Source organism: Haliotis rubra, unplaced genomic scaffold (genome assembly GCF_003918875.1).
Source record: "Haliotis rubra isolate DU_JTF1 unplaced genomic scaffold, ASM391887v1 Scf262, whole genome shotgun sequence".
Classification (NCBI taxonomy): Eukaryota; Metazoa; Mollusca; class Gastropoda; order Lepetellida; family Haliotidae; genus Haliotis; species Haliotis rubra.
In genome coordinates this window covers 384,515-400,911 of record NW_025766692.1, presented here as the reverse complement: position 1 = coordinate 400,911, position 16,397 = coordinate 384,515, and the positions used below count along the sequence as shown (strand labels likewise).

Genomic DNA, 16,397 nt, shown 5'->3' with positions numbered 1-16,397 from the left:
GATCGATACTGTTAGGCAATGTTACACAATAACCGCTCCCTTGTATTGACAGACGCTCTCCTGGCCGCGAGAACGCATTTGTTCTGCGAGTAAAGATGCATGTGGGTCGTGCGTACTGGTTGTGTGTGTTGATGATCTTGGCCGTGACAGTCGTTGCTGAGAAAGTATGTGAGAAAGACACCAACGGGGAATGTTTAGATGACGATACTGAAGTGAAAGAAAAGTCCAAGTACACTAAACGTGAGTTTTTTAGCAGTATCGATCACCCCTTGTCAAGACTTCGTCACACTTCAGCTCTTACAACACCATTTGTTCTGGTGCTCTGTGGACGTGGTATAATTTCATTGGCAGATAATGCAGAACCCCATGATAGCACCAAGTGTATCATTCTCGTGAATCTATACGTTTATGCAGTCAACCAAGTTTATCGTGATTTTAGAGACTCAATTTATTATTCTGGGCATAGATCTATTCAGCTGTTCACGAATAAACATAAGCAAGAATTCCAAGAATATTTTAGATTTGGTTTGTATTTCACTGATGCACGTCAAAGGTTCATTGATAACAAAACCAGATAAATGCACACATTAGTAATCTAATCTGTCGAAATTTCCTCATTTAAATCAGTAAATATACCAAGGAATGATTTATAAATCAACAGACAATAAAGTGTCAGTTTAATATATAGATTTTGTCTAATAATGCAACATATATATAATGATTTATTTAAACGAACATAGAGGCTGATATCTGATCCCACTTCTGCTGCAAATGACAATAAACATTCCCAAACATTCAGTTCATGTTAATGTACAGTAAACTTTGTTAATAACAAACTGGGTTTTTATCCCTGCCTCTTGGAGTACCGGTATATATTTTAGTCGAAATGAACTACAGTTATTTACAAATTAAAATTAGTGGCATCTTTGTTTGTTATTACCATAGTTTACTGAAATTAAGAAAATGACTTTAGAAAGTACCTGTTTTTATCAAATTTGTAATGCTTGCTAGTTTCCATGCCAAGAGAACATAGTTTAGAATTTGGGAGGTGGGGGTAGCCTACTGGTTCAATTCCCCACATGGGGACAACGTGTGAAGCCCTTTTCTGGTGTCACCTGCCCTGATATTGTTGGAATATTGCTAAAAGCAGCGTAAAACTACACTCACTAGTTTATTTTTCACAATGAAACCCAAAATGGTGTGTCGTCAACGAATAAAATTTAATGACTTATTAAGGTTAGTTTGAGTAATGGCAAAGAACAGAAGCATTTACTGATGTGTTGAATGTGGGTTCTTTGAAAGGCATTTAGTAGTGATTAGCACTAGAGTCTTTAGCATGAGTGATTAGCATAACCTTTTGGATATCAACTTCTATATTTGTTAGACACAGCGTTTCAGAGTTAATTCTTTCTCCCTCTCCAGGTTAATGATCAACTCTGTATTATTCACCTGAAGAAGAAATAAGAATTAAATCCGAAACATGTTTAACAAATGAAAAAGTTGATATCCAAAATGTCTTGAACATGTTGGAGCATCTCTCGTTGATTTCCCTGATGCGAGATGATTGTGTGCCCACTACACTACACAAGTACTACCTGCTCTGTCACCAGGACAAGGCCCTCTGTGTTGACAGAAGTCACAAAGTAAACGTTTTACCTCTGTAGACAAAGGCTGCTATGTGGTTTGTTACACAAAGTCTACAATGTGGGGATCTAGTGGCCTCAGGTATTTTTCAAGTGTCTGGATAGGAATATCTAAATGTGAGCATGGTTCATGGATGTAGCAGGGTCTGGAGAAATATGAATAGTAGTAGTGGTAGTAGTAGTGGTAGTAGTAGTGGTAGTAGTGGTAGTAGTAATGGTAGTAGTAGTAGTAGTGGTAGTAGTAGTGGTAGTAGTAGTGGTAGTAGTAGTGGTGGTAGTGGTAGTAGTAGTGGTAGTAGTAGAAGTAGTGGTAGTAGTAGTAGTGGTAGTAGTAGTGGTAGTAGTAGTGGTAGTGGTAGTGGTAGTAGTGGTAGTGGTAGTAGTAGTAGTAGTGGTAGTGGTAGTAGTAGTGGTGGTGGTGGTAGTAGTAGTGGTAGTAGTAGTAGTGGTAGTAGTAGTGGTAGTAGTAGTGGTAGTAGTAGTGGTAGTAGTAGTGGTAGTAGTAGTGGTAGTGGTGGTAGTAGTGGTAGTAGTAGTAGTAGTAGTAGTAGTAGTGGTAGTAGTAGTGGTAGTAGTAATGGTAGTAGTAGTGGTAGTAGTAGTGGTAGTAGGGGTAGTAGTAGTGGTAGTAGTAGTAGTAGTAGTTGTGAGTGGCGGTGGGGTAGCCTAGTTGTTAACGCGTTCGCTCATCACGCAGAAGGCCCAGGTTCGATTCCCCACATGGGTACAATTTGTGAAGCCCATTTCTGGTGTCCCCCGCCATGATATTGCTTGAATATTGCTAAAAACGGTGTAAACCCATACTCAGCCAGTCAGCAGTTGTAAAATTGGGTTAAAGTTTGGGTTCCAGATTATTGCATTTACAAACTGTAAACAACGGTTATAACAAACTCAAAGGGACGACTAATATAGTTTTGGTATAAACATATTTCTTTATTTTTTTATTCGTTATGATACACATTTAGAAATAATTAAGCAGCAAGTGAATCCATCGTAGCACTTGGTAATGTAAAGAAATGACACTTGGTGCTTGTGTTTGATTTATCTCCCCACAACACAATGTCTGTCTTCTATATCTTGTATGTAATGAAATTAATGGCTACTCACTTCTTTTCCATGTAGATTAATGCACTGAAAACAAAAGAAACTGGTATTTGTACATAACTGTCATGACTGCTCTTCAGTCGAGGGGATTTTAGTATGCTGGTTGTGGGATCAGGGTATTTGTTTGTTGCTTTTTAAGAAACAATCAAATCAAACGTGATTTTTTGGGGGGTGTAAATGTGTACTTTGTGTGACTGTTTAACATATTTCAAAATGTTTTTATTTGGTATATATTAAGACAAGAGTATTAAAACAAAGAAAACTATAAAACTCAAAAGAAGATTAAAAACACCTGATTCTTTTATCATTGTTAACCTGAAAGAATCCGACTAACTTGGACTTCTGTCAAGTAGTTGGAGGGGTGGTGGGGTAGCCTAGTGGTTAAAGCATTGGCTCGTCATGCCAAAGACCCGGGTTCGAATCCCCACATGGGTACAATGTGTGAAGCCCATTTCTGGTGTCCCCCGCCGTGATGTTGCTGGAATATTGCTAAAAGCGGCGTAAAACCAAACTCAGTCAGTCAGTCAGTAGTTGGACGGTGGGGTAGCCTAGTGGTTAAAACGTTTGCTCATCATGCGTAGACCCGGGTTCGATTCCCCACATGGGTATAAGTGGGATTACTGTGAAGCCCATTTCTGGTGTCCCCTGCCGTGATATCAGTGGAATATTGCTAAGAGCTGCATAAAACTATAATCACGCACTCACTCACTCTGTCAAGTAGTAAGAAATATTCCAGTATTAATAATTTCCATTTAAACTACAGCCATGCAATAAGAATTTCAGGTGGATATAAAGGTGAGTCACCTGGCGCCTGTGTCGACACTGTCTGCAAATAGCAGTGGGAACTCGGTAATTGATCAGGTGTGGTTGATGTAAATATCACAGCATTGTCAGACAGGCTCATCGGGAGGACGATGGGAAGGTTGGAATTTCTATCTAGTTTCATCATTTGATGAAGTCTTATTTTTGTTTCAAAGCTGCCAACTCAAAGTGGAAGAAATATCTGGACGAGATTGATGAGGCAGTTGGGAATTATGAAGAATGTCAGCAAGGTGATTGCTCCTGTCATTCCAGGTGAGTGGAGAATGTGAGGGAGTGGTTTAGATAGGTTTTGTTTTGCTTGTTGGTTAACGCCCACTCAGCAATATTCCAGCTATATGGCGTCAGTCTGTAAATAATCAAGTCTGAACCAGACAATCTGGTGATCAACATCATGAGCATTGATGTACATAGTTGGGATACAATGACATGTGTCAACCAAGTCAGTGAGCCTAACCACCAAACTTGTTAATGACCCCTTATGACAAGCATGGGCTCCCGAAGACCAATTCTAACCCGAATCTTCAGGGGTATTAGATGGGTACAAGTTAGGAGACCATAGCTGGGGTAGTCTCAAGGGGATTGGGTAATCTGCCAGGGGTGATCTTGGTTAGATGGGTTAAGGTTAGGGAACACAATTGAAATATCTTGGTGTTAAATTGAATACAGTTAATGCAGTGCTTTCTTCACGTGAATGTGGCAGATATCCAATGCACGTGTTTACAAGCATAAATGTTGTCAAATATTGGTTAAAACTATTAAATATGCCTCCATATCGGGTTACCATTTACAAAATTGTTGCATCAAAAAATGTTATAATAATATGATGTTATTGTATGATGAAAATGTACAAAGAAATTGGACATCTAAGAACTTCTTATTCTCTATTGGCTTCAGAACCGCTTTGAATGCACAATATCTAGAATCACATACGTCATTCATTCAGTCATTAACCATAAGACTTAAAGACATATATCTTCAAACATGGTGTGAGAAAATATCTCTGTCAAGTAAATGTTTTTTTACTATTCAAAATTTAAAAAAGATCTATTCAATGAAGTATACTTATCATGTGTTAATATAAAGAAATTTAGGCTTATCACTAGCAAGATTCCGATGTTCATCTCAATGATTTGTTGGTTGAAAGCGGCAGGTATTAAAATGTTACAACAGAAGATAGAATATGTACACTTTGTAATTTAAATGAAATTGAAGATGAATATCACTTTTCCTCATCTGTCCATATAATAATACTTGTAAATGCATTAAAAGATATTACTATATCCATCCAACCATCATAAAATTCTACAATGTTGTATAGAACAAACAAAATTTTATCACTGTAATGTAAATATATTTATTTATGTAATTCCCCATTATATATGTATATGTACTATAGGCCTGTGGCCTCTTCAGTACGAAATAAAGATTGATTGATAAATAACAAACACGTAAACCCACATTTAAACTTTATTATATTTTTATAATTAATAGAAAATGGCAAAATAACCAATTGAGTTTGAGTAAGGAGGGTACAATTTATTTGGTTACTCAAAGGAAAATTAGGATACCCAATTGAGATGAACACAAGCGAGTACATAACTCAATCATTCAATGATCCAAAACGTTATCTGTATCTCTGCCATACTATGGGGTAGGTAGAGGTATACTTACACAGGTAGGATACAGATGTTCTCAGACAGGTGAGACAGGTAAAGATAGTTCTCACACGGATAAGATAGAACCTTGTCCCATGACATAACATAGATATATGGCAGACACATCTGTCCCAGGTTGATTCCCTACCTCCATTCATCAATCATTTTCTGATTCAAACTAAAAGCCCTCTTTAGGTAGGATTTGGCAATGTCTCATATTAGGTTTGGATCCCAGAGTGTTATGTAGATATGCAGCAGGGATGTTGGTCAGATCGGGAGCTGCTGGACGTGACCCAGCCAGTTGACCCTGGTCCAGCAGGACGTCCAAGTATTTAGCCAGCCTTTGTTTGATGTTGACACGGCCATGATGACCCAAACATCAATTGCCACCTACAGTCCATGTTAAATACAGCTACTCTGACCCACATAGTCGGCATTGATTCGGTAATGGTTAGGTTTTTGAGAAAATGTAAGTGTATGTGACATCTCACTCCTCAGATAGTTCCTGTCCTGCTCTGTGAAGAAAGGGGTCATCCAGTGTTTGTCAAAGAGGTTGAGAGTCACTGCGGGGCTGTTTACCCACATGATTCCTCACACAGGCTTTGTTCATCTAACTTTAACACTTCAAATCGTAATATTGTTAGAACCCTTGAGAATGCAGTGCTCTCTCTTTTCTCGATAAATGACAGCTCAGTGTAAATTTGAGTTTTTCAAATTCTCAAATGCTGATGGATAAGAATTGACAACTGACAGTGGCCTCTGTGTTTTAATGTTTGGTTTAAAGGTTTATTCTTTTATCCAAAAGGTGTGTGGAAAAAGAATTTAAAAGAACATATTTCTCTTAAGTAATCTCACAACAGTATGTTGATATACATGTGAAATCATGCTAATTTTTTAAGTATTTTGTTCCTAGGATTTTTATTGAGTTAGACCCTTGGCTTTGCATTGATATTATCAAATAGTGTTGTATTAATATATTCATTTATATTTTTTGTGTAGAGGGGTTAGGGTGACCTTGATGGCATGGGTTTGCCCTGTTCAAATTCTCAGATTCAGCTGAAGTTGCCTTGATGCAGCTGAGTATAATAGACCACAGAGTATAACAGTATACACACTCTGGGATGCTGTAAGTCTGTGTTTAGTTCTGGTACAGACACACCAATAGACAGTAATGGAATGATTCATGATGCTCTGTGATACCAAGGCAAGTACTTTGTAATTGAATGTCTGCCAGTCCCTGATGAAGAAGATTCAGAATGGGCAAGTGATACTTTTTTGTGGACCGCCACTTGTAGAATTTCATAGAGGGCAACTCAGAAGCAGATATTTTTTGTGGACTTGTGAATATATACATCAATTTCTAGTGCTGCATTTATGATGAATTCAGTGTAATGGAGGAGGACCTGTTGCCGTGGAAAGATGGCATCACAAGGAAACAGTTGGAAGAGTCGATGGAGAGGGGCGTCCATTACCAGATTGTCAACCACAAGCTGTACAGGGAGGACGCTTGCATGTTCCCATTCCGGTGAGTCAGGATAGTTGTTGTTCTGGTGAGACAGATCTTGTAGCTCGGGTGAGTCAGAACAGTTCTGGTGAGACAGATCTTGTAGCTCGGGTGAGTCAGATCTTGTAGCTCGGGTGAGACAGATCTTGTAGCTCGGGTGAGTCAGAACAGTTCTGGTGAGACAGATCTTTTAGCTCGGGTGAGTCAGAACAGTTCTGGTGAGACATCTTGTAGATCATGTAGCTCAGGTTCTGGTAGACATCTTGTAGCTTCGGGTGAGACAGATCTTGCTAGCTCTGGGTGAGTCACAACAGTTCTGGTGAGACAGATCTTGTAGCTCGGGTGAGACAGATCAGAACAGTTCTGGTGAGAGATCTTTTAGCTCGGGTGAGACAGATCTTTTAGCTCGGGTGAGTCACGATCGTTGCAGTGCTGTTTAGACAGATCTTTTAGCTTGGGTGAGTCAGAACTGTTCTGGTGAGACAGATCTTTTAGTTTTGGTGAGTCAGCACTATTCTGGTGAGACAGAATTTTTGTACCTCGGGGGAGACAGATCTTGTAGCTCGGGTGAGTCAGGACAGTTGCAGTGCTATTTAGACAGAGATCTTTTAGCTCGGGTGAGTCAGAACTGTTCTGGTGAGACAGGGCAGAGGGATAGCCTAGAGGTTAAAGCGTCACCCTTGTTACGACAAGGACCCAGATTTGATTCTCTTCATGGGTACAATGTGTGAAGCCCAGTTCTGGTTTACCCCACCATGATATTGCTGGAATATAATTATTGCTAAAAGCGGTGTAAAACTAAACTCACTCAGGTGAGATCTTGTCGCTGGGGCAAGACAGAACATGTGTTACCTATGCTATATGTGTTACCTGTATTATATGTTACCTGTATTGTTTCCACACAGATGCAGTGGTGTGGAGCACTTCATCCTGGGGATAATCAAGAAGCTGCCGGACATGGAGCTCATCCTCAACACCCGGGACTGGCCGCAGTCACCTGCTTACAGCTCCCCCCAAACCCATCTTCTCCTTCAGCAAAGTGGTGAGTCAGCACAATTCTTCCCCAAACCTCAGAGTGAGTGGACTGACACAACTCTTATTGGTATTCCAGCAATATTACGGTGGTGCCACCAAAGATGGGTTTCACACATTGTACCCATGTATGGAATCAGACAAAGTTCCTTGGCATGACAAACCACTAGGCTGACCATTCCCTGTTTCACCTTAGTGCTTCAATCACTTCAGGGGTGGAAATAACTTTAAAATTGGTAGTGTACTCCGGTATAGTGGCACATGTAAAATCACTTGCCCTGATAATTTTTCCGCTATACCGGCCTATTGTTTTCGTGATTTTTTTTATATAAGCAACATAATTAACATTGGAATGTCAACCGGACACCAGTACAGTGTGATATACAAATGTGCTTGCCCGACAGAAAAAAACACTGTACTCGGACGTCGGGCAATGGGTTATTTCCACCCCTGCACTTTGTGGAACGGTTTTCATATATCCCAAAGCGAGCTGAATTCGATGTTCTGGTGATTTCAACAATTGCATTGCTCGCGCTATATCGGGGGAGTACGTTCACAATTGGAGTTCACAAGAAGTATCATCGGTAGGGCAGGTGCCCATTCGCTGTCATGAGAAGTTTTATTGACAATGGAAATCGGGAAGTAAAGTTGTATAAAAAGCAAACAAACATCAATATTATATACCCAAGATCGTTAATACCACTTCAGATGCAAAATCAATTGCCTATATAACAAAAAATAGCAAGCGAAATTTCAGTAAGATCGGTCGTCTGCTAGTGACAGGCAATATATAAATAGGAAGCCACGTGATCACAACACTCCCTCGTATTGCGGAGCAAAATGTATGTCTCTTCGTCGAAAACCCATCCAAAATACCCGAAGGTGGAGAGCAGCAACAGTTTTACCGATACAATGTTATGAACGCTATTTTTGTAGGAAATACTTGATATTTTTGTGTGAAATAGATGAATATATCCTTGAGCACTCAAGGTTAGTAAAATAAATTCTGTAAATGATATTAAGATAAAAAATATGTTTTTGTCTTACATTGTCGAAAACCCGACACCGTGATAAATTTTCAAAAATCAAGAAAGCAAGTAAAGTCAAAATACATGCTGTGAAGTGTTGAGTAAATGAGTGAGTATCTTATGCTTATGGGGGACGAAGGCTTGAAGAGATACATATCTTCTCACAACCCTTCAGCATGGGTATGGTACTGACATGCAAGGATCACTGTCGGGGAGAATCCAGGATTCAAACCTTCTTTGTGTGTTGATAATGAGGAATCCTAGACTTGAGTTTTTACTCAAATTATTTTATATCACTCACTATCTCAGCCTGGATGAGTGAGTGAGTGAGCGAGCTTAGTTTTATGTCCCTTTTAGCATGATCCAGCAATATCATGGCAAGGGACACCAGAAATGGGCTTCACTCATTGTACCCATGTGGGGAGTCGAACCTTGGTTTGATGTGACGAGTGAACACTTAAACCACTAGGCTGCCCCACCGCCTTCAGTTTGAATGAAGAAGTGTTGTTCGTGTGTGCACTGAAATGATATGTACCACTAGATATTTACAACATTCCTCACCAAGTTCCACAAACAGATTGTATCAATATAAAGTTGCTAGGCTGTTACTTCCCCTTCAGCCTGAGTAGCCTCCCCTTTAACATCGATCTTCACGTAATTCCGCAGCGTTCCGAGAACTGGGACATCATGTATCCTGCATGGACATTCTGGGAGGGAGGTCCAGCTGTCTGGCCGATATACCCCACCGGACTGGGGCGCTGGGATCAACAAAGGGAGGTAATTCCAAGGTAGGCATCAGCAAACATTTACTGAATGGGAGAGTTACCGTAGTGTAGTGTGTGTAACATCTGCCCATAGATGGTAGATGGTTCAATCCCAAACATCTTTTGAGTAGTATGTTACCAATAGTTTTTTTGGTTGAGAAACAAAAAAAAGTGTGAGTTTTATGTTTTGAAGTGGAGGCAATTGTTCAGAACTTGTTCTTGGAACAACATCACTAATATCACTTGTGACAACTCTGGATGATGTTAATATAATATATCTGACAACGAGTTTATACAACATCACAGTGTTATGGTCCTCTTCCAAAACAGCCAGTTTGGAGTAAAATGTAAAATGCTCTCAGGGTTTTGGTTCCTTGTTTCAAACCACACTCAGCAACACTCCAGCTATAGGGCGGTGGTCTGTAAATAATCAAGTCAGGACCAGACAATCCAGTGATCAACAGCATGAGCATTGATTTACACAGTTTGATACGATGACACGTGTCAAGCAACTCAGCAGCTGATCTCATTAGTCACCTCTTACTACAAGCATGGGTTACTGAAGATCAATTCTGATCCGGATCTTCACAGGTCAATCTGGGAGAATCACTGACAGTAAATGCTCTTATAATCAGGCTTTTACCTTAACCTATAAACTAGAGGTCCATAAGATTCTGTAGAACAATGAAATGATTTAGTGTAGATATTGTATTTTAAGATTTAACTTTAATAACAAGAACTTTATGTTTCTTGTCAAGAATTGTGTACAATGATCATGATGCACTGGACGACCCCAGGGATTCAGTTTACATTTCGTTCTGGGTCTTCATTTGTGCATGCTGGAGAATACCATGCTGTGCAAAATTACCCCTGTTTACTGAATTAAAATGAACAAATGTATTTCAGACCATTTCAAATTTGTATAGTAAATATACAGTCGAGCACCGTTGTGTCGAACTCAATATCTCAGTTGTCTCGATATAACATCTTGGTCCCGGCAAAATCCTTCATAATTTATCATTATTCAAGCTCTTTTAACTCGATACGGATGTCTCGATATTTTGGATATCTCGATATGATTTCATGGTCCCATCAAACAAAATTACCCTTTAAACTCAATATTTTCAAAGAAACGCGATATTCGCCTACCTTTCATTTGCAAGTATCCCTCTGAACTGAGGTTGTTTCCACACGTTTACACACGGTGCGGCATGAATCAAAGGGATGCGGTAGTGTAAACTAATTAGGGCTAATTGAGTTGAAGGTGTCACTTGTTTGTTATGTAATTAGGATTAATTAAGAAGGAATTAATTAGGAAGTACTCACTGTTACGACTAAACACTACTGATAACGGATGATAGTTTCGAATCAAAACATAGTGAGAATCCAATGAGGGTTTTGTGTAATCACGTGACTAGCATGTGATTGTTGAGTTGTTTTTAAATTGCGGAAATACATGAAATCTACTTTTTGTTTTGTTTTCTTTTATAGTGATATGTGATTATATGCCCTGGTCGGATGTCTTGAAGTTCAGATAACTCGATATTTTTTCTTGGCCCCGTGAATATTGAGACAACGGTGCTCGAATGTATATCTATTTAGGCACATGATTTTGTTCAAAATATGTTGTTCACCGAGAAGTGAATGGGTACCCGATGGGATGAGATGAAACTTCTTAAAATGATTCTTCCCAGGGAGCTGAGAATGTAACTGGTCCTTTGACCTACCCGTACATTATAATTATATTTCCTGGAGCAAAACGTTATCATTATCATCAAGTCCAGTTACCGTTTATTACCGTCTATAAGCCGAATTTTGAAGACCAAAAAAATATGTCTGTAGAAGGGGGTCGTCTTATCTATGAGATACAATGTCACGGAAATATGTTTTAGCTCGCCAATGCCCTGCCAGGACGATGTTACAGGTTACCGGTACATCTGCCAGGATGTTTGCCACGATTACAGCGTTTATGTTGTGAATGATGAATAAAATACATATTACCTGTAAGTTTTCATTATTTCAACATATTACGTATTAGTCATTATGACATTTATCGTACAATCAGCTGTGCACACATTTCACGGCGATCAAGTTCAAACATGCACAATAATATAAGGGATGAATTCTGGCGTAGTCATCAGTAAAATATAATACAGAATACTATTATTTAACCCAAAGAAATATGTCCTACCATTGTGTAGATGAGATTGTAATCACTCTATTTCAGAGAGGCAGATAAATGGCCCTGGGACACGAAGCACAATGTTGCGTTTTTCCGTGGTTCAAGGACAAGCAACGAGCGGGACCCTCTGGTGCTACTGTCAAGGAAAGAACCAGACCTGGTCGACGCAGAATACACAAAGAACCAGGCCTGGAAGTCAGATGCGGTAAGACATGTAGCAGCCAGTTTGGTCACACAGGTGACTTATTGGTGACTAGGTGACTTGGTGACTTTAGAATCAGGACCAACTACTTGTAGAACAATAGAGCAGTAGTGGTTTGTTCATCTGGCAGTCTCATAACAAAAAGACAAAAAAATGCTACTTGTTATTGCCTTGCCTTGTGTTTACAGAAGAGATGAAACAAGTACACACCATTTTGAAGTCAGTGTAAAGTGTCTGTGTATGCTTAATGAAAGTAACCAGTAATATAATCATAACTTGTGTCAAGAGCACTGAAAATGCTTAAAGTGTTGAAATTGGCAAAGACTGTCATTCAAATAAACACGTGGTATTGTTCAAAGCAATTTCTAAGACTTTTAAATATGAATGTGTGCAGATCCTGCCTGCATAGTAGTAAGGGGGATCTCTTTCTTTGACATTTCCAGTTAGCCAAATTACAGAATTTAAGGACAAAAATGTTGTGAAAACATAATTTCTAGAAATATCATGTACATACTTTATTTGTATGCATGATTTCGATATTTTGCCAATTTCACCACTAAAATGTTCAGAAAAGCTGTAACTCCGAATTTATTTGAAATGGCTCTTATATCATGGCTTATTCAAAGACAACCGAATTAATTATATTATTAATATGTTTGATAATCAAAAATAGTTTTGTACTTGTGTGAATGGTGAGTGAATGGATTGTCTTGTTTCGTAAAACTTTCCACCTGTATCCCATTAAATTACTGTATATCTTTAGACTGAGCTGTCCCATGGCTGCTTAGTTTTGACTGTAACAGGGATTCAGAAATAAAATTTAAACTACAAAAAAAATAAAATGTTCAGAAAGTTGAATAAAAGGTTGAATGCATGTGTTCCTAAAGAGCCTTAATAGAAGTTACATGTTGTGTTTAGGATACACTACACCGGCCACCTGCTGCTGAGATAAAACTGGAGGACCACTGCAAATACAAGTAAGTAGCTTGTTGTATTAGGGCTGGCTAAACAGATCAATAAGTGGAAAAATTATCGACATGAAAATAGTGTCATCAAGTTTTAGTTTACTCACACAATACAGAAAGTTTGACTGAAATTAGTGTTGGATATTGATTTGACAACTCTATGATTGTCGTCCTACTATTGTAGATATTAATCCTACTATTCTTGGCTGACAAATGTCATTGTATCCCAGTTGCATATATCAATGTTCATGCTGTTGCTCATGCTGGATCGTCTGGTCCAGACTCAATTATTTACAGACCGCCACCATATAGCTGGAATATTGCTGAGTGTGGCATAAAACTAAACTCAATCACTAATCCTACTATTCTAGTACTTGAGGAATAACCATGCTGATAGCTCCTACATTTCTTTCCAGATATCTCTTCAATTTCCGCGGTGTTGCTGCCAGTTTCCGTTTCAAGCACCTGTTCCTGTGTAATTCACTGGTGTTCCATGTGGGAGAAGCCTGGCAAGAATTCTTCTACTCTGCCATGAAGCCGTGGGTCCACTACATCCCTGTCAGCCAGACACTAGACAATGTCAAGTATGTTACTTCCTCTCTTGCTGCAACAACTAACTTACCTCATTGTTGAAGTAGAAGTAGATGTTGATGGGTGATGAGGTAGCCTAGTGGTTAAGTGTTCCTTCGTCACTCATTAGTCATGGGTTTGAATTACCACATGGGTACTATGTATGATTCCCATATCTTGTGTCCCCTGCCATGATATTGCTGGAATATTGTTTAAAGAGGCACAAAACTCACCCACTCACTCACCTTATTGTTGATGCTGAATTATTTGTACAGCGATTATAAACTTTGTGTATGTGTGTCTGTCTGTGTGTGTGTTTCTGTGTGTCTGACTGTCTCTGTGTGTGTGTGTGTGTGTGTCTCTCTGTGTGTGTGTCTCTCTCTCTCTCTCTCTCTCTCTCTCTCTCTCTCTCTCTCTCTCTCTCTCTCTCTCTCTCTCTCTCTCTCTGTATGTGTCTCTGTCTGTATGTGTGTGCCAGTGTGTGTGTGTGTGTGTGTGTGTGTGTGTGTGTGTGTGTGTGTGTGTGTGTGTGTCATATCCCAGTTGCATTGATCAACACCACTTTAAAATATTCACTTCCCCACCCATCCACTTCCCCACCCATCCATCCTCTAACAACCCACCCATACACTACCCCACCCATCCACCCTCTAACCAACACACCCATACACTACCCCACCAATACACTTCCCCACCCATCCACTTCCCCACTCATTCACCCTCTAACCAACCCACCCATACACTACCCCACCCATACACTACCCCACCCATCCACCCTCTAACAACCCACCCATACACTTCCCCACGCATACACTTCCCCACCCATTCACCCTCTAACAACCCACCCATACACTACCCCACCCACCCAAACCTGAATAATGTATGATCGAATTTTGCACAAATATTTTCATCACCCAAACAATTGATATTTACATTTAGTGAATATATATATATGTATGTTTATTATTCCAGAGAGCTGATTATGTTTGCAAAAGAGAATGATGATGTTGTGAAACGCATTGCTGAGAGGTGAGGACTTTGACCTGTGTCTGTTATTGGGAACATGTACAGTTATTGACCTGAGTGTGCCCATTATTGAGGCAAGGGACTGACCTGTGTATATCTGTCATTGAGAACAGTAATTACCCTGTGTGTCTCTACTATGAACAACTGTGATTTCTCTGTGTATATCTGTTAGTGAGACTACATGATAAGGAATTCACATGTCTGTCTATTATCAAGACCAGCAGACCTGAGACTGACCTGTATCTTACAGTTTATAAGAACTGCTAGTCAATCTGTCTGGAACTGATAAGACTGCTAGTCATGGACTAGCATTTTATACATCTTGCCTGTCAAAAAGTCCACAACTTACAAGACATGCCTGTCCCGCTGTCTAGCTGGAGATAATCTGAATTATAAACACTGGCATACACAGAGTGATGTTGTGTTTCAGGGGGAGGAAGTTCATCTGGGATCACCTGCGGATGGAGGACGTGTCTTGCTACTGGGAGAAGCTCCTCAAGAAGTACAACAAGCTGCTCAAGTTTAAAACACAGAGGAACAAAGCCTACAAGCAGATCAAGCCTAAGTCATCATGATGTTGATGTGATATTAGCTTGAGCATAAGATTAGACAAACAGACTCGCTGACTTGGTTGACACATGTCATCGTATCCAAGGACGATGCTCATGATGTTGATCACTGGATTGTCTGGTCCTGACTCGATTATTTACAGACCTCCGGAATATAGCTGGAATATTGCTGAGTGCGGCTTCAAACAACAAACTGTTAGCATGTGACAGGCAAACATTAATTGGATGCTCATCACCAATTTTTGGCATGACTTTTGAACTTTGAGGACCTTTAAGATTACATTGTCATTTTTCTAGAAAAAAAGGCCATGTGACGATATATCGTAGTATCGATAATCGTGATACTTTATCTGACGATAAATATATCTATACTTTTGTTCGTATCGTGATATGTATCGTTGACCTTAAAATTGTTAATGTTCACTAAAAATTGACGGTTATGTAAATATTTACAGTTACTTGCTATCAAAATATTCTTTTTTCAAGAAAATAACTAAAGATAGCATATCGTGATATGCATCGAATCGAATCATATCGTTCCAAGATATCGCGATACGTTTGGTATCGTGACATTTCCGTTTTGTCACACCTCTATTGGTTGATGGATGTGGTATTTTAGTTAAGGAGACCCGAGTTCTTGAAGTCAGTGGAATATGCGGTTCATGCTTAAGTATTCATCATATAGCTGGAACACTACTTAGAGTGGTGTCCAAAAATAATTGTTTTTAATAATGCATAACATCTCACCTGCAAATCATATATATTTGATATACTTGATTGTTTACTGATGGTATATTTTGGGATGCCAAACCAGGAAGTATTTACTGTTCACTGTTGTGAAAACGTCTTTTGGACCCGTGAAGATCCAAGTTTGAACTGATCTTCAGCATCCTATGCTTGTCGTAAGAGGCAACTTATGGGATCCGGCCCCGATTTCTCGAAACAAACTTAAGTCTGAGATTTGACTTAAGTTCGAGTTTTTACTCAAATAGAGAAAATGCATTAGCAGAATGAACTGAAATTGATATTAAACTCAAACATACTAGACAATTTGAGTTTGGTGGATGGATTACTTAAGTTGTTTGGGCTTTTTTATTTTAAAAATGCAGTTAAGTTAAAAATTATCAGCTGTTTCAAATTGTCAAACTCAGTTTGAAATTTGAGTAAAAACTTAAGCTTGTTTCGAGAAATCGGGGCGCGGTGGTCATGCTCTCTAACTTGGTTGATGCATATCAGTGTATACCAATTGTGCAGATTGATGTTCATGATGTCAATCACTGGATTGTCTTGTCCAGACATTATTATTTTACAGACTGATGTCATATGGCTAG

The 16,397-nt window shown here is 39.3% G+C and overlaps 1 protein-coding gene across 1 annotated transcript; it reads left to right on the top strand.

Moving 5' to 3' along the window:
* The first annotated feature begins 70 nt into the window (after positions 1-70).
* LOC124280208 (protein O-glucosyltransferase 1-like) lies at positions 71-15,408 on the top strand. Its single transcript, XM_046716103.1, is given in 11 exon segments — positions 71-240; positions 3,725-3,821; positions 6,612-6,749; positions 7,634-7,739; positions 7,741-7,770; positions 9,455-9,576; positions 11,780-11,939; positions 12,855-12,913; positions 13,318-13,485; positions 14,444-14,500; positions 14,928-15,408. Coding segments are annotated over 11 exon segments (1,227 nt in total). The 5' UTR covers positions 71-95; the 3' UTR covers positions 15,073-15,408.
* The last annotated feature ends 989 nt before the right edge of the window (positions 15,409-16,397 follow it).